The 26,978-nt window shown below is 43.6% G+C and overlaps 1 protein-coding gene across 2 annotated transcripts in view; it reads left to right on the top strand.

The window, feature by feature from the left end:
• The window catches only part of JAK2 (Janus kinase 2), a 349,977-nt gene that overhangs the window by 189,403 nt on the left and 133,596 nt on the right, over positions 1-26,978 (top strand). For both annotated transcript variants that reach the window (XM_068235595.1, XM_068235603.1), the window contains one exon: positions 6,704-6,823. In XM_068235595.1, coding sequence (XP_068091696.1) covers positions 6,704-6,823 — 120 coding nt within the window. The remainder of the gene's footprint in view (positions 1-6,703; positions 6,824-26,978) is intronic.

Below are 26,978 nucleotides of genomic sequence, written 5' to 3'. Positions count from 1 at the left end.
CGCAGATTCCCCCCCCCCCCTCCTCCTCTGGTTAAAAGTGCTCCAAGCCCCCCCCCCCCCCCCCCCCCCAGCAACCTCTAAAAGTAAAAGTACTCACACCCCCAGACTCTAAAAGTGCTGACCCCTCCCCCAGCCTCTAAAAGTGCTCCGACCCCAGCCCAGCCTCTAAAGGTACTGTAAATGAGCCGGATTTTTTTTTTATAATGGATGCCTATAAATTTACTTTTCATAGGTTGCTACATAATCAAAATACACCTTCCTTCCTCAAAAAAAAAAAAAAAATCTTCCAAAGACTATCCTAACTTATGGAAGACCATTAAAGACTATGGCCTCGATTCATAAAGCATTCCCGCATGCGGAAATGCTGAAAACGGCTCACTTTACCGACCACATAGCAAAACTTGTATTCATAAAGGCTTTTTCCGCATGTAAAGCCGACATTCCTGAGAAGAGCGATAAATCACCGCCTTGTGCGGTGATTATCTTAACAAAAGTAACAAAATGTCAATTCATAAAGATTAGAGGAAGCGGTATGCAGACGGGGATTACCGCTACCTCAAATGTGGCGAGAAGCGTGCGGAATACAGTGAGTGAATGGGACAGACCTCCCAAGCAGCAGCAGAGAGAACAGCGCACTGAGGAACTCAGCCAGCTCCTGTGTTTCTGCAAGGCTCCCGACAGCCTACCGCCTGCCTACAGCGGGAAATCTCCACTCAGCTATCGCTACTAGCAACATTTTAAGAATACCCACCCAGAAGTCAGAAATACCGAGCGCGGAGTTTCCCCGCACTGATTTACTTCACCGAACACTTTTTATGAATCGAGGCCTATTACTTATTTGCTGCAGGCTTACCACTGAAATACCTCATGTTTTACCTCATATTCGTAAATGAAGAAAAATCTTTCCGAATTGATAAAAGAAGAGGAAAATACCTCATGAGGTATTTTACCTACAAAAAATATTTACCTCACATAGCTACCAGAATTGAGCCCATGGGCTCAATTCTGGCAGCTATGTGAGGTAAATATTTTTGGTAGGTAAAATATCTCATGAGGTATTTTCCTCTTTTATCAATTCTGAAAGATTTTTCTCCATTTCCGAACATGAGGTAAAACAAGAGGTAAATGCATAGAGTGAGGTAAAACCTGAGGTATTTCAGTGGTAAGCCTGCAGCAAATAAGTAATAGTCTGTAATTGTCTTCCATAAGTTAGGATAGTCTTTGGAAGATTTTTTTTTTTTTTTGAGGAGGGAAGGTGTATTTGATTATGTAGCAACCTATGAAAAGTAAATTATAAAAATAAAAAAAAATCCAGCTCATTTACCTTTAGAGGCTGGGGGTTTGGAGGGGGGGTTACAGCACTTTTACTTTTAGAGGCTGCTGGGGGGGGGGGCCTCGGAGCACTTTTAACCAGAGGAGAAGGGGGGGGGGGGATCGTTGTTTGCCGCAGTTTTACTTAATTTTTTTTAAAAACAGAGGCTGTGGGTTGGAGCATTTTTACTTTTTTTTTCCAACCAGAGGTTGGGAAATGGCAGGGTTGGGGGGGGGGGGGGGGGGGGGGGACGCAGCAGACAGATGGACTGTACAGGGTTTGGAGCACTTTTTCTTTTTAAAAGCAAAATGGAAGCTGGGGGGGGGGGGGGGATTCGTTGATCAGATCACTTTTACTTATTTCAGCAAAATATGGGGGCCCTGAACACAGAACAAGCTGAAAAGGCTCCATATTATGTGACAGATTTCACAATTCTGTCACAGCACTGCATTTATCATGTGGTAGAGATAGGTCTAATTATGTGAGGTAAAAGACATTCAAACCCGCACATTATTTCAGTTCAGAATTCAAGGGTGAGGTATTTAACTACTAAATACCACACATTTTTAGTAGAAAATTACCACATGAATTACCTAATGAAATTACATGAGATAAAACTTTACTTAAACTACCAGAATTCAAAAGTTGATTTCCCTCATGAGGTAAACTCAATTCCATAAGGTAATTATTTACTAAACGCTACCAGAATTGAGCCCAATGTCCCAATTTCATATCTGTAGGTACCCAAGAGACAAATGAGTTACAGTAGAATTCCTTTATAGTAAACTCCAAAGGACCAGGAAAAGTAGTTTACTATATCAGAAGTTTACTATTAGAATTGGTTGTATATTTATACAGTTGCATTTGCTAGGATCTGAGGACTGATCCAGAGGTTTACTATAACGAGACTATACTGAACTATTTAAAGGCTCATACACACATCAGACTATAGTCTTTGGAAAATGAAAGATCACAGACCAATCTTACCACCCTTTATGTAGTATGAGAGCCATACCTTCACAGTCTTTTCTATGGAGCTGAACTCCCCATCAGAAAAAAATCTTTGCAAGATGCTGCACACACAGATGCTGTACAGACACAAAAGATCAGTATCTGCAAAAAATCCGTTCCTGAAAATTGCATTTATAGTCTGAGATCTGCAGATCATCATACATACCTTGTTTAACTAACAATTATCTGCAGATCTGAAAATCCATCCTGGTGGATCTGATTTGCAGATGAATGTCTGTTAAACAAGGTGTGTATGATGATCTGCAGATATCATAGACTAATGCACTTTGCAGGAACGGATCTTTTGCAGGAACAGATCTTTTGCAGATACTGATCTTTTGAATGTCTACAGCATCTTTGTGTGCAGCATCTTGCAAAGATTTCTGTCTGATGGGGAGTTCAGCTCCATAGAATAGACTGTGTAGGTATGGCTCTCATACTACATGGAAGGGGGTAAAATTGGTCTGTGATCTTTCATTTTCCAAAGACTATGGTCTGATGTGTGTATGAGCCTTAAAGGAATACTATTGATGTATGCATTTATTTTTAAATGCTGTATGTTGTAGCACACATTAGGACAAGTACTAGGAGCAATTTGATTCCTCACACAGCTGTTCCCCTCAGCTGTAAAATCCTCCGTCAGTTTTGGCATCAGTGTTGGATACAAAATGTATCTAAATACTGGGCTCCCAGAGGGCTAGACCATGTCTCTGCACAGGGGAGTTGCTATCAACTCCTCAGTTTATAGTTTATTACCTTGCTGAAAGAATCTTATTGATATGGTGGTAAGAGGTTAAAGATTCTAGCAATGTGTGTTTATTATCTTTGCTTCTCTTGACTGATAAAGATACTAATAATGCTAATTGTAAACAGTGGTCTGCCCCTCTCAGCAGCTTGTAAAGTGGATGCAGCCTGGAGTGAATCACCACAAGCAGGCTACCAGTCTAGGTGTAAACACAGACTAGTGTTATAGCTCGTTATATTCCAGCAATATTACAGCTCATTTAGTTACCTGTTACCACCTCAGATCAGCCTGTTTCTCCTCAGGTCTCCTGCATGCTGTGAGTGACACAGTGAAATCTATTTGTGAGCTGTGTGACAGAGTAACCAAGCAGCTCAGGGTGACCCAAACTACTATGAGCTGTGTGAGAAATGAATTTTTAAGCAGGGATAGCGAAAGAGAGACCTGGGTGAAAAGTGCCCCTAGCACTAGTGGTAATGTGTACACTAATATAGAGTATTAAAAAATAAAAAAGTCGTTTCAATCGATAGTATTCCTTTACCCCCGGTATGTCCTTTTAGTGGTTTTGCTGGACACCTTTTATTTTCTTCTGAGAGGAATGTTTGTTACAACTATCCTGATCACTGCCTTTACGACACCACTGCCTGGGTCACACATTAAGTGGTCACAAGGCCTTCTGGCTCTCCTTGATCCCACATCCTTGTCTAACAGAGGCTGTGCCTGACAGTGCCTGCAACAACTAGGGGCCTGGTGACTGCAAGATGATTACATCACATCTTGTTCCTAGGGCACAACGTGAAAACATTAAAGGGCAACATACAAATAATACATCACTGAATTTATTACCAATTTCTCCATCAAGAGAATAAGAAAGCTTTGTCCCATCTCCTACTCTCAGATTTTGATGGGAAAGGGAGCACATGTTTGCAGCACTGTCACAACTGAAGTGCAGGTCGGGGTAGCCGTTGCTGGCATGCTCCCTGAAGGAACCAGAAGTGTCCTGCGAAACATGTAGAAGGTATCAAGTGTACTATCTTACGCAGTGTGTTGCTACAGGAAAAGTTGAATAATCCTTACCTGATCTTTAAAATGTAAATTACTTATGAGTCACTTAAGGTGGGTACACACGTCAGATAAAAGTCTTTGGAAAATGAAAGATCACAGACCAATTTTAGTGCAATAGAAAGTGGATTCCGCACCAGGTCAGTGGAAACAAACTTTGCTTTATTCAATCACGTACATGGCAAGCTAAAATCCATCACCACATGCTGACATGTTTCGGACGTTACACGTCCTTAATCATGAGCCGTGAGCGGAGTTCCACCTACATCACAGACCAATTTTACCCCCTTCTATGTAGAATGAGAGCCATATTCTACACAGTCTATTCTATGGATCTGAACTCCCCATCAGATAAAAATCTTTGCAAGATGCTGCACACAGAGATGCTGTACACATGCAACAGATCAGTCTCTGCAAAAGCTCTGTTCCTGCAAAAGATCCCTTCCTGCAAAACGCATTCATAGTCTATGATATCTGCAGATCTCATACACACCTTGTTTAACGGACAATTATCTGTAGATCAGATCCACCGGGTTGGATCTTCAGATCGGCAGATAATTGTCTGATCTGCAGATGAATGTCCATTAAACAAGGTGTGTATGGGATCTGCAGATGTATTAGACTATGAATGCGTTTTGCAGGAAGGGATCTTTTGCAGGAAGGGATCTTTTGCAGGAATGGATCTTTTGCAGTGATTGCTCTTTTGCAGATACTGATCTCTTGCGTGTGTACAGCATCTTTGTGTGCAGCATCTTGCAAATATTTTTATCTGATGGGGAGTTCAGCTCCATAGAATAGACTGTGTAGAGTATGGCTCTCATACTACATTAAAGAGGGTAAAATTGGTCTGTGAGCTTTCATTTTCCAAAGACTTTTATCTGACGTGTGTTCCCACCTTTAGTGTGTACATTTAATTGGTCATCTGCATGCAGGTGGCAATCAGCCTACTTAATGGCTTCTGCTCTCAAAACGGAAATTGTTATTTAATTAATACAAAAATGGCACCTGCCTAACAAAATGGTGCTGCTGTGGCAATACACCCAGCAATGGCATGTGGCCCTGCTAATTTGCCTACTGTATGCAGCTGGAAATTTGTGGCAAGACATTGCAGATGTACACAAGTATAATCCTAGTGCACTAACCAACTGCAATTAGGCACGAGTCATTGGACTGTGGGCACATTACAGACTGGAGGGTGAGCAGTTTGGTGAATAGCTCTGTTGTGAGCCATGTGATGTGTATGCATGAATGTTACACATGATGTTCAGCTAATGACATTTGGCCTCCCAGGCTTTCTACATCTGAGTTGGCTGTTTACATAAACAGCACAATAGCATTTGTTTAATTCACTCATTCTCTTAAGTGTTTTTTTACTAAGTGATATTTTCACAGCTTACCAATAAAATGCTTTTTAAGCCACAAGCAAGCAATGAAATACTTTTTCACCTACTTTTCGATAATTTTTAAACTGCAGAATGCGGAAAAGTTATTTTAAATGGAAGATGAAAATTATCTCCTAGGAAAAAAAGTGTATTGAATAAGGGCCAATATATCTTAGGGCTCATTCACTCCTAGGGCGTTTTGCGTTTTTTGGGGGGGGCACGGGTGATTTAAAAAAAAAAGCCATAAAATCGCTTGTGCAATGAATCCGTATGGGATAGTTCATATCAGCGCATTTCGTCTGCTTTCCGCTCAGCAAAGCGCTGCCTGTATCATTTTTAGGGTGGTTTTGCTACAATGGAAGGTATTGGGAAAACGCAAAATGCTCACAAAATCTCTTTTCTGCGGCGATTGCGTTTGCTCTTTTAAGAATAAATACATTGTATTTATTCTTTTCCAGGTCAAAAAGTTCACTTCCTGACTTGCGTCGAAGTGAAAAAACAAATGGCTCTGCAAAAGTGCTTTGAAAGCGCTTTACAAAAAAATCATAGCACGAAGGTAAGCAGTGGGAGGGGAAAATAAAATCACTCACAAAATCGCAAAACGCTGGCCTCAGCGATTTTAGATGTTAACAAAGCCTAATTGCACGTAACATTACAGTTTTATTATTAAGTAAATGGTCTGCTCTGCACAATAGTATCAGTTGTTGTATTCTTTTATGATACATGTGAGAGTAGTATTAATGTTACGTTTTTGGGAAGCTTTAAAATTGGATGAATAGAATTTTTTTAGTTCTCATTAAATAAGATTATACAGTATTTCCTATAATGCATTTGCTGTAGTAAAATACGCCACATCTTAACCACTTTTTCATATGAAGAACCTCTTTCTAAACAAACGGCAAAGCCTCCTTTTGTTTATGTTGTCTTTTCATTTGTAAAGAACTAGGTATGAAAAGTTGATTTGCCTATTTAACTTTTTTTTATAATGCTCCTTTTCTTTAGTCATCTATTGGATACTTTTTTGTGTGTGTGTGTGTGTCTGTGTTATTCCAAGTAGCTAAAGCTGCTTTTGTAAAACTTTTAATGCCTATATGCTATGCGAGGGAATGCAACAGTGCTGGTGCTAAAAAGTTATTTATGACTTGAAAGCTTGATGTTAGTCTAGCAGTGATAACATTTGTAAATCTATTACAGGACTTGCAGACGTATTGTGATTTTCCTGATATTATTGATGTGAGCATTAAACAAGCCAGCAAAGAAGACTCCTCCGAGAGCCGAATTGTGACTATCCACAAGCAGGACAGCAAGTCTTTGGTAAGGACTGTTTCTGGTTAGCGATCAGACGTGTGCCTCTTATAAGTCAGAAATGCTAAGGTTAGGTTTACACTCATAGCCAGATCAGACAGCCTTCCACAATGGGCAAACAGACATGTGGATAGATCCTAGGTTAACTATAGGAACCATTCACACATCCATTACGGCTCAGCTTCCGTTGTTTCCACTGCAGTGATAAAACACAAACTTGCCTATATGACTGTTCGGGACACCAGACAGAACAAAGACATCTCATAGATAGCAATGCTATCTATGACATGTCCATTACTATGGACACCAGTGAATGTGGACAGACACAGCAGATAGTAAATTGGATCTGCTGTAAATGTCCATGTCTGGAACCCTGGAAAATGTGAATTAAGCCTAAGAGTAGTTGAGCTGAATAATGTCACTTTTACTTTGTTATGCTAAATTTATAATGCTGAAAACATATTATCCTTTGTTTAACCTCTTGAGGTGCCGCGGTCTTAAAGGGAACCGAAACTGAGCGGGATATGGATGTTTCCTTTCAAACAATTCCAGTTGCCTGTCAGTCCTGCTGATCTCTTTGGCTGAATCACACACCTGAAACAAGCGTGCAGCTAATCCAGTCTGACTTCAGTCAGAGCACCTGATCTGCATGCATGTTCAGGGGCTGTGGCTAAAAGTATTAGAGACTCAGACTCAACAAGTGAGTCAGGCAACTGGTATTGTTTTAAAAGGAAAAATCCATATCCTTCTCAGTTTAAGTTCCCTTTAAACCCCCCTAATGACCAGGCCATTTTTACTAAAATAGGCCACTGCAGCTTTAAGGCCTCGCTGCAGGGCCGCACAACTCGGCACACAAGTGATTCTCCCCACCCCCCCCCCTCTCTTTTCTGCCCACAAACAGAGCTCTCTGTTGGTGGGCTAAGAATGCTGCCAGGATGTTTGGGGTTTTTTGTAAATATTTGTAAACATTTTTTAAATAAATTGCCCTATATTTTTTATTTTTATAATCCCCCTCCTCCCTCCCCCCGCCAGCCATTCAGCGTGATCGGCTGTCATAAGCTTCAGCCTATGACAGTGGTTCACATTTTTACCTCCCTGGGGGACAGCCATGTCACACGCCTTAGATTGCAGCGCTGTACATAACAGTCCCTAGCGGCGATCGCCGCTGGGAGACTGATGACTGAGTTCCACTCCGTCATTCAAGCGGGGATGCGCGCATCAGCACGTGCGATCCCCTGCTATCTCCATTCTCAGCCATTCACGCCAATCGGCATGCAATGATCCTGGGGCTGCCGGCACTGCTCACGCCAATCGGCGTGGGGCAGTCATTAGGCAGTTAAAAATAAACACTTAAACCAGACACTTTTCTTTTATTTTGAATGGGGAAAAGATGGAATCGCTTGGTTTCTTTTTGCAAAAGCAAGTTGACCTGGCGCAGTGGTTTTGGATGCTGGTTCTAAGAGTGAGACATTAGCAGCATTGCAGTGTTGGATTGACCATTGAAAAATCATTGAAATATCTCTGGTAGCTATTGAAACAATAAAAAGCCAGGTACCACCTCTGCCCTAATACACTGTGGAAAAGAGAGAGAATGGGAATCAATCTAACAGTTACTGCATTGGGGTAATACGGCAACTCCTCTAGTCAAGGCATATGCATTAACTCTTTAAAGGATACCCGAGGTGAAAGGGATGTGCAGGCTGCCATATTTACTTCCTTGTAAACTATGCCAGTTGCCTGGCAGTCCTGTTGATCTTCTGGTATAAGTAGTGTCTGAGTCAAAACCCTGATACAAGCATATGGCTAATCCAGTAAAAAATGCTTGTTCAGGATCTATGGCTAAAAGTATTAGAGAGACAGGATCAGAAGGGCTGCCAGGTAACTGGTATTGTTTAAAATAAAATTAATATGGCATCCTCCATATCCCTCTCACCATGGGTTCCCTTTAACCCTCCTGGCGGTCTATTAACCGCCAGGGGGCAGCGCAGCAGTTTTTTTTTTTTTTTTTTTTTTTTTTAAAGAGAAACTCTGACCAAAAATTGAACTTTATCCCAATCAGTAGCTGATACCCCCTTTTACATGAGAAATCTATTCCTTTTCACAAACAGGCCATCAGGGGGCACTGTATCACTGATATTGTGGTGAAACCCCTCCCACAAGAAAGAACCTTGCTGCATTGTGGAAAATAGCTGTTTACAGGTGTTTCCAACTGCCAAAAATGATGCAGCAGCTACATCACCTGCCTACACTAAAATGTTCACTGGAGTTCCTCTTTAAATCATGTAGCGAGCCCAGGGCTCCCTACATGATAGCCGCTGTGCAGCGGCATCCCCCCACCTGCTTCGATCGCCTCCAGCGATCTGCGATCAGGAAATCCTATTCAAAGAACGGGATTTCCTGGAGGGCTTCCCCCACTGACGTCATTGGGAGTCCCGATCCACCCTTCAGCGCTGCCTGGCGCTGATAGGCCAGGCTGCGCAAGGGGTCTGGGTGGGGGGGAGAGCGGCGGTGCGGTGAGTAGCGACGAATCGGCGCGGAGCGGCGGCGATCGGTATGCACACGCAGCTAGCAAAAAAAAAAATTATGCAAATCGGCTCAGCAGGGCCTGAGAAATCCTTCTGCGCGGCTTCAGGAAGGTTAAAGGGCTTACCTAAAAGATTAAAAACCATTAAGACAATATGCACAGTGTTCCGCCAACAATAGTACAAATTCTAAGTCCATATTGCGAAATAAAATGTTGAGCAGAGGTAAATTATGTAATTATAATAGCATGTTAGATGCCCCAGAGGAATAAAGGCAGTGGAGAAAGGAAGATCAATTATGGGAAATGGCTGTTTACAGCTGTTATTGCCAAATTACACTGCAAGTGCTACAGTTAAAGTATTAAAGAGAACCCGAGGTGTGTTTAAAGAATGTTATCTGCATACAGAGGCTGGATCTGCCTATACAGCCCAGCCTCTGTTGCTATCCCAAACCCCACTAAGGTCCCCCTGCACTCTGCAATCCCTCATAAATCACAGCCGTGCTGTGAGGCTGTGTTTACATCTGTAGTGTCAGTCTCAGCTGCTCCCCCGCCTCCTGCATAGCTCCGGTCCCTGCCCCCGTCCCTTCCCTCCAATCAGCAGGGAGGGAAGGGATGCAGGCGGGGACTGGAGTTCTGCAGGAGGCGGGGAGAGCAGCAGACTGACACTATAGAGATAAACACAGCCAGCTCTGACAAGCTGTTTGTCAGCAGCGTGGCTGTGATTTATGAGGGATTGCAGAGTGCAGGGGGACCTTAGGGGGGTTTGGGATAGCAACAGAGGCTTGGCTGTATAGGCAGATCCAGCCTGTATGCAGATAATATTCTTCAAACCCACCTCGGGTTCTCTTTAAAAAGTATATATGGAAAAAAATATATATGTAAAGATCCTTTAAATGAATAATCAACAGCATGACTAGGTATTTTTTGTAAGTACAGCTATTTAAATGTTTAAATAAAATGTATAATTTATCGGGGACGTGTAATGGGTAATACCTCTATTTGTGTTTGTTACATCATTGAAAAATCCCCAAACCTGTATGAAAAGAAAATATTTCTTACTCTGGTGTTCTGGTATGATATTACTGGGTCCATGCACCCTCTCAGTGCAGCTGTAAGTTGAGGGAGAAACCGAGCGAGTATCACTGTCCCATCCACTTCATTAGAGGCTCTGCCCAAACCACTTACAGCACAGTGCCCCAACCCTATCCTCAAGGCCCACCAACAGTACATGTTTTGCAGGAAACCACAAACATGCACAGGTGAGGTAGTGTCTCAGCAGAGCTGATTAACTACCTCCGTGGAATCCTACAAAACATGCACTGTTGGTGGGCCTTGAGGACAGGGTTGGGGAACACTGACTTACAGCAAACTGAAAAATGTGTTTGTCTGTGACACTCATGGGAGTAATTTCATTTGTTCACCTGACAGGATTAAAACATGGATGGGGCAAAGCACAGACTTCAATAATTCCTACCAGATATTCAGAAATGTTTTGACTTAGCTTAGGGAAAAAAGTTGTAACTGTAGCTCAGTTTATAGTTATATTTATTAAAGGATTATGATGGCCACATTTTTGACAGAGGGAGTAGCCCAAAACTCTGCAGTTTTTCTGCATAGCACGCCCAGGGATCCCTCCATAAATAACTGTGATGAAGTATAAAACTAGAGAAATAACTATATCAGTCTGTGTTCAAATTGACTATTAATAGTAATTTCTATCAATACCGTGTATGAGGTAAGCCACTGTTTGCTGCTGCTGCCATTATTGTTATGACGATGATGATGATTATGATTTTGTTTTTGTGTTACCACTGAATTGATGGAAAGACAATATTGCATGCTTGCTAATTATACTGCTGCTCTCACCAACAAATACCAAACGCGTGTAGGGGTAAATGTCTTCCAGTTGTAAATAGTGAAAAGAGACAGACTTCTTCTCTTATAGTTAACATGGAAAATTGAGAATATTATCACATGAAGATTGAAAGGAAATGTCCTCTATAGACACTTGGTGGTAGGCTCCTTTTTCCATTGCTTTATTCAGATTAGTGAAGCATTCGAGTCTCTTTTAAAATATTTTGTATACGAGGCCCGGCATGCTGTATAAATTAACGCCTGTTTAGACCTTTGCAAATCTTTGATAATTTCCCAACAATTTTTTAGTGGAGTATACGGGCACTGAAGCACCTGGAGCAGCCAGCTGGACATTGGAATTAGTTTCTGAGACACCTGGGCCGAATCCTTTTAACCATTTTTACTTACACTAGTCTCTCATAGACTTTCTCTGACTCTGATGGCTGCCTTTAAGGTAATTCGTATGCCTTCAGTCCTTGCATGGGGTCCTAAATTGGGTGTTTGATGCATTTAACTGCTTTAAATATTTGTAAGTGACCATAATACTGTTTAACATCTGATTTTTTTGTTAAATATATTATTCATATTTGTTTTATGTCTGCCCATATGAAGTATGCTATGCCTGCAAATACCTATGGGTGGGAGCTATCTGAGACTAGGCAATGCGTTTAAGAATCCTCATTGAAATTGAGTGGCTTTTCCTATTGAGGACTCTCTCTTTAGATTGGTTTCACACTGCAAACCAGTGTCAGCGGTGTGTGCCTTCCGCACCGCACTGGCAAAAACAGGCCTTCAGGTAACACCGCGTTAGTACACTGTGCTCCCTGTCCGGCCAACAGCCAAGCAGGAAGTGATGCGCGCTTGCGGTCACTTCCTGCCTCGGGTATGCGGAAGTGCACATGCATGCCACTTAGATAAAACCTGTGGCGCCATAGAGTAACATGACTTCTGGGCTGATGCAGGTGGTTGCGGGTCCCACATGGTAACCTAGTCCTGCGCTAGCGTTTGATTTGGCACTTGGGGCGCAGCATACCGCAAGGTGGGACGTATGAAATTCCCCATAGGGTTACATTAGGCTGCGGTAGCAGGGCGTCAATTTGACGCACCGCGCCAGTGTGAAAGGCCTCTCATGGGGGAACTCCAGAAAGGCAAAAGTGGAAGTTTTCTCCACCTATAATAGCAGTACATCATGTTCCACTTTAAGCTCTACTGTCCAACTTTCACGTGTTCTAAATATGTGTAACTTACCATGCGAACACCCCTACAGTTCATAATATCTTAGTTTGCTAAATTTTAGATACCTAAACTCGTTTTTAGAGGTAGCTTTTGTGACCTTTATCATTCAGGTCACTCTGATCCTGTTTCCCAAAATCCAACAAATTAAACCGGAAAGGTCATGATGTGTTTAAGGTATTGAGGCAGCTTGTACCAAGTTGGACATGCTTTCTGGGGGGAGTGATTTTAATTGGTGCTATTGTCTCACTCCCTATTCAGATGGGAGTTTGGCAGGTCAAAAATGCCCAGGTCAAAAAACCTATATCTGCAGTGATAGAGCCTCCTGAATATGCTGTTGTGTAATGGAAGTGAAAACCTGATCCTATGTGATTGAGAGAAGGAAGGTCAGTAGAAGAACAAGGCACTGGTCAAATGGAACCAGCTGATTGCAGGGTTTGGCATGAAATATCTATTAATGTTATCTTTGATAGAAACAATTCATAAAGATTTGAATGAGAAATGGGAACAAGAGAAGGATATTCCAGGGCTGCTCATTGGCAAATTTCAATATTTTGTGTACTTTGTCATCGGCGTTGCTAGGGCCTTTGATCCGGGGCAGCGGCCTGGAACCTGTTGCCATGGTGCTCCGGATCGATACAGTGGCAGGAGGGGGCACTTTGAGGGGGGGGGGGGCAGTTACAAACTCACCTCCGATCGCCGCAGACACAGCCTCCAGCTCCTTCCTACTTCCTCCTCCGGCGTCCGTCGCCTTGGTTACAGCGCCCCCTGTGAATGACGCACAGGGGGTGCTGTGTAACCAAGGCGACGGACGCCGGAGGAGGAAGTAGGAAGGAGCTGGAGGCTGTGTCTGGGGCGATCGGAGGTGAGTTTGCAACTGCCCAATCCCTCCCCCGCCGGTCCGCCCAGCTCCCTGCCTCCTTACTACCGCCTCCCTGGGGGAAGCTACCTATCTAACGTAAACTGGGAGAAGCTACCTATCTAGCCTATACTGGGGGAAGCTACCTATCTAGCCTATACTGGGGAAGCTGCCTATCTAATCTATACTGGGGGAATCTGCCTATCTAATCTATACTGGGGGAAGCTACCTATTTAACCTATACTGGGGGAAGCTACCTATTTAACCTATACTGGGGGAAGCTACCTATTTAACCTATACTGGGGGAAGCTACCTATTTAACCTATACTGGGGGAAGCTACCTATTTAACCTATACTGGAGGAAGCTGCCTATCTAATCTATACTGGGGGAAGCTGCCTATCTAATCTATACTGGGGGAGGCTGCCTATCTAATCTATACTGGGGGAGGCTGCCTATCTAATCTATACTGGGGAAAGCTGCCTATCTAATCTATACTGGGGGAAGCTGCCTATCTAATCTATACTGGGGGAAGCTGCCTATCTAATCTATACTGGGGGAAGCTGCCTATCTAATCTATACTGGGGGAAGCTGCCTATCTAATCTATACTGGGGGAAGCTGCCTATCTAATCTATACTGGGGGCAGCTGCCTACCTAACCTACGCTGGGGGCAGCTATCTACCTAACCTATACCAGACAGCCAAAGACAAGACCGAAGCCAGGTGAGAGGGGCTTCTATACAGGGCTGTGGAGTCGGAGTTGGAGTCGGAGTCAAGTAGTCTGAGTCGGGGCAATTTTGGGCACCCGGAGTCGGAGTTGGAGTCATGGTTTCAGAAACTGAGGACTCTGAGTCGGAGTCGCATGATTTTTGTACAAAATCTACAGCCCTGTTAAGTATTACACTAAGGAGAAAATCTTGCGCTTCAAAAGCTCGAGGATCAGTATACAAACACACAGGTGTGTGAACATCCTCTAGCACAGGGGTGCCCACACTTTTTCGGCTTGCGAGCTACTTTAAAATTTGCCGAGGCCAGGAGATCTACCAACGTCTAAGCACACCCCTCCCCGCGTAGGTTAGCCAGGTATATGTGCCTGCAGCATAGGTTACGTGCCCTCAGTGTAGGTTAGCCAGGTATATGGGCCCTCAGTGTAGGTTAGCCAGGTATATGGGCCCTCAGTGTAGGTTAGCCAGGTATATGGGCCCTCAGTGTAGGTTAGCCAGGTATATGGGCCCTCAGTGTGGGTTAGCCAGGTATATGGGCCCTCAGTGTAGGTTAGCCAGGTATATGGGCTCTCAGTGAAGGTTAGCCAGGTATATGGGCCCCCAGTGTAGGTTAGCCAGGTATATGGGCCCCCAGTGTAGGTTAGCCAGGTATATGGGCCCCCAGTGTAGGTTAGCCAGGTATATGGGCCCTCAGTGTAGGTTAGCCAGGTATATGGGCCCCCAGTGTAGGTTAGCCAGGTATATGGGCCCCCAGTGTAGTTAGCCGGGTGTATGGGCCCTCAGTGTAGTTAGCCGGGTGTATGGGCCCTCAGTGTAGGCTAGCCAGGTATATGTACCTGCAGGCAGTCAGAGGAGAAGAGGCGGCGAGGAGAGACTCTGGCAGGCCAATTGGATGCAGGGGAGAAGCGGCGGCGAAGAGAGAGGCGGCGCGGCCGCTATGTCATGGCTGGGGGCGGCGCCGGGTACGTTACAAGCACGCACGTTGCAGGCTGCCCGTCGCCGCCCCCAGCCATGACGTAGCGGCCGCGCCGCCTCTCTCCTCCCTCTCTCCTCGCATGCATCCTTATTGGCCAGCAGCTAAACACGAGCTGCTGGCCGCAACAAATTTTACGAGACGCGGCCAAGAAGGCGGTCGCGATCTACCGGTAGATCGCGATCGACCTATTGGGCAGCCCTGCTCTAGCACTTCCTCAGCACTCTGCTGTAAGTGTGCTGGTGAAGAAAAACAAAAAGGGAGGAGCGCTCCGTAGTGTGTTACCTTTTAATAAATGAAAATGCGCAAAAAGACATACACTTACTAGATAAAAATGAAAGACAAGCATCTGGTTTGGCGTAAAGCCCAGTAGAATATGTCCCACCGAAGGAAGTACCTGGAGACTGCAGTGGCCAGCAGTAGTGGGGGTCCGTATGGAGTGGTGACCAGAGGTGTCCTTACGGAGTAGTCGTGTGCAGGAGACGTCAAGATGCGTTTTGGCGTGTCCACGCCTTCGTCAGTAAACATCGTAAACACACCAGATGCTTGTCTTTCATTTTTGTCTAGTAAGTGTATGTCTTTTTGCGCATTTTCATTTATTAAAAGGTACCACACTACAGAGCACTCCTCCCTTTTTGATTCTCGATCGTCGGTCTAGCCCAAATTCTAGTCCAAACGGGCTGAAGGTAGAACAGTCAATGAGTACGTATAGCCTTAAAATGCGTTGGATACTTCCATGAATTATTAGTTATGAGCTCATAAGAACTAGACTTGTACTGGGAAGCCTATTCAGCAGATCTTACTACTAATTGCTGTCACGCCTATGAAAATGTTACTGGTGAGGTATCCAAATGACGCTGGCTAACCGATGAGGCTGCTGTTTTTGACTTTTTCCTGTACTTGTGAAATTATCAAAATTAACCTAAGGGCCCTTTTACACTTAATCAGTAATGCCCATGTTTTACTATGGCACCTTTTACACTTAACGCGTTTTAACTGAAATCTCCTTCCCAATGCACTGCTATGGGAAAAACGCATACCAACGCGTACTAACGCACACCAACTGATTAAGTGTAAAAGGGGCCTAAGTCAGTTATTTTTGAAGCACTTCATGAACTTCACAACATTGTGTGAACTCATGGCAAGATTAGTTGCACTCATCCATTGTGTACGCATCCATATAAGAGTTTGTGCACCTCACTATGTTTCCATACTTAGACTTTATCACAAATATCAAAGAGAGGAATGTGAGCTGTTTTAGAGAAGGCCTAAAAGTGTTCACATTTTGCAGCAAAATGTTCCTCTTTCACCTGAATGTGCCAAAAACACAATGGCCGAATCCAGTTCTTTTTTTTTTTTTTTTCTCCTAAGTCTTCTCCTTGGAGATATTTTTTTTATCTTCTGTTTAAAATAACTTTTAAAGGCCTTTGCAATTGAAAAAGTACCAACAAGTAGGTGACAAAGAACTGATCAAATTATTCTAAAGCTGGCCACTAACTGTCCGATTTCTAGCGAAAAATCGTTCGAGCGATCAGAAATTCTGATCGGATTGGTTGTAAATAATCTCCATTGGTGGACACAATCGATTATGAATGAGTGAAAAAAGTCGCCCGAATGAATTTTCGTCGAATGAAAATTTGGATTTTCTTGGTGGTCGTGATAGGAAGCAATGATTGGTTAGTTGATGGTGTAGTGAACGATTTTTCGTCCGATCAGAATTTCTGATCGCTTGAACGATTTTTCGCTAGAAATTGGACCGTTAGTGGCCAGCTTAAGTATTTTCTTGCTTGCTGGTGGCTTAAAAGGCATTGTATTGATAAGATGTGAAAATATCACTTAGGAAAAAACTTGGAGAAAAAGTGAATTGGATCAGGTCCAATGCAGTCAAACCAACACCTACACTGCATAAGCATGTCTCAAAAGCTTTTTACCCTTTTCAGAGGTTATCAATAAATGATATTCACCTCTATTTTAAATATCTGAAAGGTGTTAGTATGTATAGATTTCTTCTCAGCCTAGATGGAATCTTGCCTAGTGGCTAAAGTAACAGCAGAGGCTTCAGCAAAGAAACTCTTTTATATGATCTAAAGTGCAGGTTTGGCTTGCTAGAACAGCTCATCACTGAAAGAGGCGCACCCTTAAATCAGTGATGACAGAAATCTGGAAAGATTTAAATGTATACCAACAACTGCAGTCTCCATATCAGCCTCCATACCTCAGCTATTGTAGGGCAGACTAATGGAGTGGTCAAAAATAGATTGGCTAAACTGCGTGAGAAAACTGGACTGACATGTCTTTAAGATGTCTAAACAGGGAACTGAGGTCCGCAAAGAAGTGCTACGCGGAAAAGCTGGAACAGAACCTCTCCTCAAACGACTCACGAGCTGTATGGAAAGGGCTTAAGGCTGTCACCAACTACAAGCTTCCCCCTCAGCATGCTACACCCAGCTATGAGCTTGCAGAGAGTCTCAGCGACTTCTACTGCAGATTTGATAACCAGCCAACACCTGCAGGACTCCCACAGCCGCCTGCACAATCCTCTGACATTGACGCCCTAGGCCCAAACTCGCCCCCACCGTCAGTGAGAGAGGCGGATGGGCTGAAACACTTGCTAAGACTAAATGCTAGGAAAGCCTCGGGTCCGGACGGAGTGTCACCAGCCTGCCTGAAAACTTGCGCTCGTCAGCTTGCTCCCACCCTCTCTTCCATCTTCACGAGGTCCCTCCAGGGAGGCAAAGTACCCGCGTGATTCAAGAGGTCCGCCATTATCCCTGTCCCCAAAAAGCAGGGAATCCTCGACCTCAACCACTTCAGGCCCGTGGCACTTACACCCGTGATCATGAAAGCTTTTGAAAGCATGGTGCTCCCCCTCCTTAAGCACTCCACAGAGGGACTGCTAGACCCACACCAGTTCGCGTACAGAGCGAACAGGTCCACTGACAATGCCATTAACATCTGCTTGGAGCTTGTCTATGATCACCTGGACAGACTAGACTCCTACGCCAGGATCCTCCTACTGGACTTAAGCTCAGCATTCAATACCATCAGCCCCAGAATACTGCAAGACAATCTTGCCGCGATAGGAGTCCACCCCACCCTATGACTGTGGATCACGGACTTCCTCTCCAACAGGTCCCAGGTTGTTAGGCTGGGCACTATCTCCTCACAACCTAGGATCACCAACACAGGAGCCCCACAAGGCTGCATCCTGTCGCCGTTTCTGTTCTCTATATACGAACAACTGCAAATCCACGTCAGACTCTGTAAAAGTAATCAAATTCGCTGACGACATGACCATTGTCGGTCTCATCACCAATAACGATGAGGAGGAGTACCGCCACCAGGTCGAAGGTGTCTGTCACTGGTGCAGAGAGATTGGATTGGTCCTAAACACAGCGAAAACTGTGAAGATGATTGTTGATTTCAGGAGATGCGCCTCCACCCCGCCTCCAATCTGCATCGATGGCAAGGAGGTGGAAAGAGTCCCCAGCGTCCACCTTCTGGGCACAACCATTCCAATGACCTGAGTTGGAAGGCCAACACTGCCTCCACACAGAGGAAACCCCAACAGAGACTTTTCTTTCTCCACCAACTAAAAAAGTTTGGTATGGCCCAAAAACTTCTGACAAACTTCTACTCCGCTACAATAGAATCTGTCCTATGCTTTTCCATCCTGGTTTGGTTTGCCAGCTCCTCTGCCAGCGACAGACTCAAACTGCAGAGTGTCATCAGATCAGCGGAGAGGATCATCGGGAGATCCCTTCCATCACTGGACCTCCTTTACCACTCCAGGCTGTACTCCAGAGCATTAAAGATCACCAGCGGTCCGTCACACCCAGGCCATCGCTTCTTTAGTCAGCTCCCCTCGCGCCAGAGTCTCCGGTTCTGGTCCATCTTCACCAAGACCTCAAGGCATAAAAACAGTTTCTTTCCCTCGGCTATCAACCTTCTGAACTCTCTCCACGTAACTGCCCATTCCCACACCACAACACCATGTCTGCACTGAGGCACTCTGCACATGGATAGACGGCGCCCTAGCTCAAGCTGACTTTTTTTTGGGTGTTTTTTGTGTTGTAACTATGTTCTGTTCCTTTCTGACTGCTTGACTTGTCCTGTATCTGTATCTATATCCTGTATCAGTACCCTGTATGTGCCAAGACCAATTCCAGGCACGACCCAGTCGTGCTTGGCGATAATAAAGATTCTGATTCTGAAGATCTTGCTTTAGTGTTAAAGGTCTATCACTGATAAACCTTGAACTAAACACCTTTTGATTTAGATGTTTTTCATATATTTTTATTAGATTTTTTTTTTATTGAATCTATCATCTAAAATGTCTAACCGTGTATGCCTGCTTTTTTCATATTCTAAGAAGCAAGAAACTTTAAAGAGTACTGTGCACCTGGAATTATTTTTTTCTTTATCATGAACCTCCCTTTTGGGAAGGTTTGTTTTTAGAGTGTGCCGTTGGGATGAGGGTAATTAGCTAAGGGGTGCTGCTCCTCTGGCCGTGGTAGCAGTTATATTCTCTATAGGCCAACTGTAGCTGTACCATATTATGAATTTCTCAGGGAATTCATGCGTGCATATGTGCCTGTCATAATGCATGCTGGAAGATGTAGTCCATAAATATGAGAACAGTGATGTACTTGCATGAACAGACTACATCTCCTAGCATGCAAGAAATGTGGCAATGGAATGCTCCACCCTCCATTTTAAAAATGGCAGTGACCCCGTAACTACTTCCAGGTCAGCACTCCATTTACCAGTAATGTTGCTTTAGCTATAGGGAAACATGGACATTACCTTGTACATCAGTTATCCTTTCAGTTATAATTGACAGCTACTGATATAGAGAAAAAGGGCACTAAGGCTTTCAGCTTCCAGAGAGACAAGTCTGACGCTATCTTTTCAGAACTGGAAGGAATCCATGTTACAAGAAACTGTGAGCTTCAGAGATGAAATGATGGCGAAGTACGTATGTATTATTCATTTGCAGGTACATCATGTGTGATTATTTTAAATAATTTTACTCAGTTCAGGTTCACTTTAAGTATACATAATTGGCTACTTTGAGGCAATGGCACAGTCATTGTTTCCAATAATAATGGATTTTTGTAGCTTCTTTTGCTCACAGCAACCTATTCCCTCTTTGCTGTAGGGACGTAATGGAGGTGGGAAGGCCTTGTGATATTTTAAAATATCTTTGCTGAGTAAAGCCTATCTGCTGCCGCCCTGGGCCACTCTGACCCACCACTATCCGTCCAGGTAACTTTGTCCAGTTGCACTTGGTCGGGCATTTGAGTGTGATCGGACAAAGTTTATTGGCAAGCTAGTGGAGGATCAGAGTGGCCTGGCGGTTTGGGGGGCTTCGAGGGACTCTGTGGCCTAAAAGGGGCTATAGGAGGCCCCCTGGTAAGTATCAATGCTTTTATTATCTTCATCTCAGGTTTCCTTTAAGTCTGGGTTTCATGGCTCAATTCCCCCCCCCCCCCCAAGTTAATATGCTTTCAATTACTGTATTTTAACATTTAACACAGAGTTCATGGTATGTATATAGAGTGGGGTAGAATATTGTACTAGCTAGCCCTGTTTTTAACATTCAGTCTCAAGTAACTAGAAAGCACACTTACCCAGCATCAGTCGATGTGGGTTGGACCTGGATAACTGAGACTCTACTGTATTTTACTTTCCGTATTCTCCACTGACTTATTCAAGTAGAGCTAGCCAGCTAGCTAAATAGGTTTTAAAACTTGTACAGATTATACATTTTGAATTTTTACAGAATAAAGGTTATAATTGTCATTACTGTTGCATGGCCTGTCTAAAGACACACTAAGGGCTAGTTCACACTCACCATTTGCCCGCTACTTGCCCCACGATCGCATTCGTTCCACGATTGCGATTCGGTGGCAAAATCTCACAATTTCCGCGCGTTTTGCGCTTCTGATTCCCATCAATAGAATGATGATCACAGTGAAATCGCCTCAAAGTTGCTGCATGCAGCACATTTGTGATTGATCAGAATCGCAAACACCGCAGTGTGAATGCATCCATAGGGATACCTTAGTAGCAGCGCTTTACTGATCGCCGGTGATCAGCAAAGCGCAGAAAAAGCCCAAAGTCTGCTGTTAAAAACAAAGTATTTCAAAGCATTATGCGTGTTCATGTATTGGCAGGATAGACTAGGGTAAAATGGGTTATTTGGATTGTTCCTAACAACTAGTCTCCAAAGTCACTAGAGGTTTCTGTACAAAACTATGGCTTCAGATCATCAAGCATTACCATATTCGATAATGCTGAAAACAGCTGATTTTTCGGAGCATTTTGTACAATATCAATTCATCAAGGCTGTTACCGCATTGCAAGCTGAAATTACCGAGCAGTGAAGGAAATGACCGACTTGTACGGTATACACCTCAACAAATGTCAATTCATCAAGATTACAGCATGCGGTAAAGCCCAGTATCATGTTCGATCATCACCGGCAGCTCTCCTCTGTCAGAAACGTTGCGGGAGCTGTGACTCACAGAAGCAGAGAGCCAATAGCAACAGCCTATGTCTCCTGCAAGTCCCTGTGATAGGATCCAAAGCCTTCTTGGGAGGGCCCCCCCCGGGCAGCGGAGGAGAGAGATCCCGAACAAAAGAGGTTTCCCCTGCAACCCTTTAACCATCTTAGCGGTATGGACGAGCTCAGCTCGTCCATCACCGCCGATGGCTGCCGCTCAGGCCCTGCTGGGCCGATTTTGTTCAAATAAAGAGCAGCACACGCAGCCGGCACTTTGCCAGCCGCGTGTGCTGCCCGATCGCCGCCGCTCTGCGGCGATTCGCCGCGAGCAGCGGCGAAAGAGGGTCCCCCCAGCCGCCTGAGCCCAGCGTAGCCGGAACAAAAAGTTCCGGCCAGCGCTAAGGGCTGGATCGGAGGCGGCTGACGTCAGGACGTCGGCTGACGTCCATGACGTCACTCCGCTCGTCGCTATGGCGACGATCTAAACAAAACAAGGAAGGCCGCTCATTGCGGCCTTCCTTGTTTATTCTGGGCGCCGGAGGCGATCGGAAGAACGCCTCCGGAGCGCCCTCTAGTGGGCTTTCATGCAGCCAACTTTCAGTTGGCTGCATGAAATAGTTTTTTTTAAATTTAAAAAAAACCCTCCCGCAGCCGCCCTGGCGATCTTAATAGAACGCCAGGGTGGTTAATGCTGTTCCTGTTTGAAGATGTAGAGTAGCTAGTGGGGAAATCACCTAAGCATGGCATGTGTAATGTTTCCTAGAAGTTCATCCAAGCTGTGGCAATTAAATAAAATGTTAAGCCTAATAGATTAAGAGGTAACAGAGGCAGTATAACAAACGTGTACATCTAAATGGATGTCTGGGATGCCTTTTACTTGTGTAATGATGTCACTGCACAAACAGCATGTAACAAAACAGAGACAACGCCACTCCACAAATCTGCTGTTACCAAACAGGTTTTGTAAATTGAAGCCATGGGTTTGGGTAAATTACTGAACTCCTACTGCACCTATGAAAATCTTGATGAATTGGCAAAAAAAGTCTAAAATATAGAATGCAGTATTTTCCCTACTTCTTTTTTTTTTTTTTTTTTTTCGTACAGCCTTAAATAAATTGAAGCCTATGATGCTTCAGTGAATATAGATTTAATGATTGGGAAGAATGGCCACTTAAAGTATTAAATAGTATAAATACGGTAGCTGCACAGAGTTTACTCCACACAACTGATGAATAAATTGCTACCATATTGTTATTGTTACAGATATTTTTTACACAGGGCTGTAAGTTTGTGTGAGAAAGTAAACAGTGTGCAAGCAGTATTGCTTAGGTTCTCTGTTTTTTTAACTGATAATTATGTGGTGTATTGTGCTATTGAAATTTTTCAAATCTCACCACCATCAGGTTTCCTGTGTCAGACACTCTTCTCTAGAGGTCGGCATGCTATCTTATATTTTGACACTGACAGTAAAGAACTTTTGTTTTACTTCCTGAAAACATGTAGAATTTTGACACTCCATTTCCTTCCTACAATAAAATAAGTTTTCATTTTTTTTTTTTTTTGCTATTTTAATGTGGTCTGCAATGTGCAGTGCACTTAAATATCAAATCAGTCCAACTGAGACTAAAATGAGAGTTTTTCATACATGCTGAGAGGCTGAAATACCCACTGCCTCTGCTGATACATTCCCAGGTCTAGTTACTTACTGCAGCCAACTGAATACAGCTTTACGAAGGCATACAGCACTCAGCCAAAAACATCAAAACCAAAGGCAGGTGACGCATTCTCTCTGTACAATGGCATGTGTTAAGGGGTGAAACATATTGGTCAGTAAGTGGTGAGTTCTTGAAGGTGAGATGTTAAAAGCAGGAAAATGGGCAGGCTTAAGGTGCTTAGATATTACATGCATGCCTTTGCAGGATGAGCAGTGGGCAGGTCAGATCCTTTTCTGCTCTGCATATCACAATGTGATATACTCTCTGATCAAGTCTTTTGATTAGTCTGGGATGCAGTGACATCTGCAGTGGACGTGGTGTTTTGAATTCACATCATACAAATAATATATCATTATTTTTTATATATTTCCTGGATTCACATGTCCTGAGTTTAGATATTGGCCTCAATTCACTAAGATCATGCTGGTGATAAGGCAAGAGAAAACTTACCACCAACCATCGATAGGTATTCTTAAGGCAGCCATACACTGGTCGACTGCCACCAGATCGACCAGCAGATAGATCCCTCTGTGATCGAATCTGATCAAAGAGGGATCTATTGGCTGCCTACACTGCAAATTGATTTCACTATGAAATCGATTCACAATCTGTGGAGCTGCCGCTGCCACCGACTAAGTGTATGGGCACCTTTAGTGTTAATTCACTAAAGAAGTTTGCCTAAAGGCGGCCATACATTAGAACGATTATGGGCAGATTCGACCAAGAGACCAAAATCTGATTAGAGATAAATTAGTCTCTAGTCAAATCTGCCCATACACTACTGGCCGATTCCTGTCCAATTTCAGCATGAAATCATCAGGGAATCGGTTGAGCCACCGGGTCCACACCGCCGCTGCCCCCAAAATGTATAAATGTATGTAAATGTAGTGCATTTATACATTACCTGTCCTGTAGCAGCTTCCAAACAGTGTCCGTCCATCTCGCCGGGTAAACCGCATAGACGCTAGCGGCGCATTGCGTCTGACATCAGGCGCTATGCGCTGCCGGCGTGTATGGGGAACCCGACAAGATGGACGGAGACCGATTGGAGGCTGACACCAGACAGGTAATGTATAAATGCACTACACTACATACATTTATACATTGCAGCGGGGGTTTTGTCGTTTCGTCGCTCGTTAGCAATTCGGCCGCCGTACCGCCGCGCAACCAACCAACTTCGGCCCGAAATTGAGATCGACCGCGCGGCTAATTTCTGTCCCGAAATTGGTTGCTTTCTCAGTCGGGCATGCACTTGGCAACATCAATTTTCATCCTATTCGATTATAATAATCGGAACGAGTTAAAGGAAATATCAGGCAAAATGCATAAAACCAGCTTTACTTGCCTGGGGCTTCCTCCAGCCCCTGGAAGCTTATGCGTCCCTTGCCGCAGCTCTCAGCTGGTGGCTCAGGGTCAACCCTACATATCAGCTGCCGACCCGATGAGGTTGGTGACTACTGTGCCTGCGCACAGTCGCGCCACTCGTGTTCACGCTGGTTCGGGCAACCAGCTGAAAGAGGAGCTGCGGCAAGGGACACGCAAGCTTCCAGGGGCTGAAGGAAGCCCCAGGTAAGTAAAAATGTTTTTATGCATTTTGCCTGATATTCCCTTTAAAAAGGTTTTGCATTGAGATTCGATCAGAAAATCCAACTTTCAGATCAATAATTTTTCCTTTTCCAGTCGAGCAAAGAATTGTATCACATTGATTTGTGCCACAAACAGCACAGTTTTCTATACAATTCGATCATAAAAAGTGCATCAAAAGAACGAATCTGAAGAAATAATTTTACCATTAATGTGCACCTTTACGAAATCCTTGTCTTTGTGCAAGTATACCTGTAAGAGCTGGTGCTATTTTGAAGTCAAACGGTAAACTCGCAAAATACTGATTGTTAGAGATGAGATGAATCCCAAATTTCCTCAATTCCAAATCCAAAACGTTTCTGGTATATTTCGGACCTTTCAAATCTCTGATCTAATTAATTCTTTACATAAGAATTGCGTTATTGTATGTAAGAAACTTAATTAGAAATCCGAACTCTTTATTCTTATGAAAAATTGAACGTCCTTACTACTTTAACAAAGTATTCTTCTGCATAGAAAGAAAGTAACCATATAAGGACAACTGAAATGAGAGCTATATGGAGGCTGCCATATTTATTTCCTTCTAAGCAATACCAGTTGCCTGGCTATCCTGCTGATCCATTGCCACTAATACTTGTACCCATAAACCCTCAACAAGCCTACAGCAGATCAGGTGTTTCTGACATCTTTGTCAAATCTGACAACATTAGCTGCATGCTTGTTTCTGGCGGGATTCAAACACTTCTGCAGGCAAATAGACCAGCAGGCCTGCCAACCAACTGGTAATGTTTTAAAAAGAAATACATATGGCAGCCTCCATATACCTCTCATATCAGTTGTCCTTTAAAGCACCTGAAGTGGGTTGATTTGGAGGCTGACATATTTTTCCTAAACAATACCAGTTGCCTGGCTGTTGAGCTGATCCTCTGTTTCTGATACTTTAGCCATAGACCCTGAACAAGCAGTCCGTTGGATTTTTATTATGTTTTCAGCCTGTAGTTTGACCAGAATTTTAAAGATCATGTTTTTTCCTAGTGTGTGATTAATTAAGAGATGCATGAAAGATCAACAGGACACCAGGAAACTGGTATTGTTTTTACATGGCAACCTCCATATCTTCCAGTCTTACTTACTAAAGTTGTCCTTTTAAGCAAGATTGTTATTCAGGAAAAATAGCATATGAACTCACTCTGGGTCCAGTCTACTTCGTTTCCTACCAACTATGATGCCTGATGTGCTGAATAGTGTTTCTCAGATTACAGTTGATGGTGGTGTGATTATGAACGTTTTACAGACTTTCCTCAAATTCTAATATATTTTGTTCTCCTTCCAATATTTGAAAATCTCAGAGAATGGTTGAAGCAGTGGTTCTGCTAATTAGGCATTTATTTCTATTTCCAGAGATACAGTAACACTGCTCACTGCTGGAAGATGGTATCATCAATTGAGAATAGTAACTTCACATGCTATGACCTCCTTGTTTGTAATTTTGTGATGTTTGACTAGTGGTATCTCCTCCTAGTCTTTGTGTTGACAGAGGTGCTCTGCTTGCTATAACTGAATTGCTGTTGTTTATCCCCTGCTTATTGCCTGAAGAAGTGGGCTGTGCCTGCGAAACGCGTTGCATCTTTGGGGTATTTTCAATAAATGTGTATATCTATATATTTACAGTCCTTGGTGTCTGCTTTAACGGAGGCGAGTCCACCACTTCCTCCCAGCAATTTTTTAAAAATTTTATGTACTATTATCCTTCTGGCGCCTCTGTTCACCTACCAATATATTTGAGTCCACCCCAGGTGGAGGGGTGATCTACCCCCTTTCTTCCTATCTACAGAGAGCGACTTCTTAATCCTGAGTGAGGACAGGTCTAATCTCCTCACCTGCCTAATGAGTGGTTACCTAGGTGGTAACCCGTGTTTGTATTACCATCTCACTGTTTCATTTATCCAATCAATTTTGACATACTACACCATATTGGGCTCTCGATTTCTCTTCAACTTTTGTTGATGAATGTAGATCAGTTGTCATCACCTTGAATACATAGATTTGACATTTCAATGGCCAGTATTAATTTAGCTTCCTCAAGATTTTCTCTGTTCAAAAATACATTTCCCTTGAATCGAGGATCCAGTATAGCACCAAGAGCATAGCATTTTTCAGACTCAACAGACTTTTATAGATGCAAGCAAAT

The sequence above is a fragment of the Hyperolius riggenbachi genome, chromosome 1, assembly GCF_040937935.1.
Source record: "Hyperolius riggenbachi isolate aHypRig1 chromosome 1, aHypRig1.pri, whole genome shotgun sequence".
NCBI classification, from domain to species: domain Eukaryota; kingdom Metazoa; phylum Chordata; class Amphibia; order Anura; family Hyperoliidae; genus Hyperolius; species Hyperolius riggenbachi.
The sequence above is the reverse complement of the archived record's forward strand: the minus strand, read 5'-3'. Positions and strand labels throughout refer to the sequence as shown.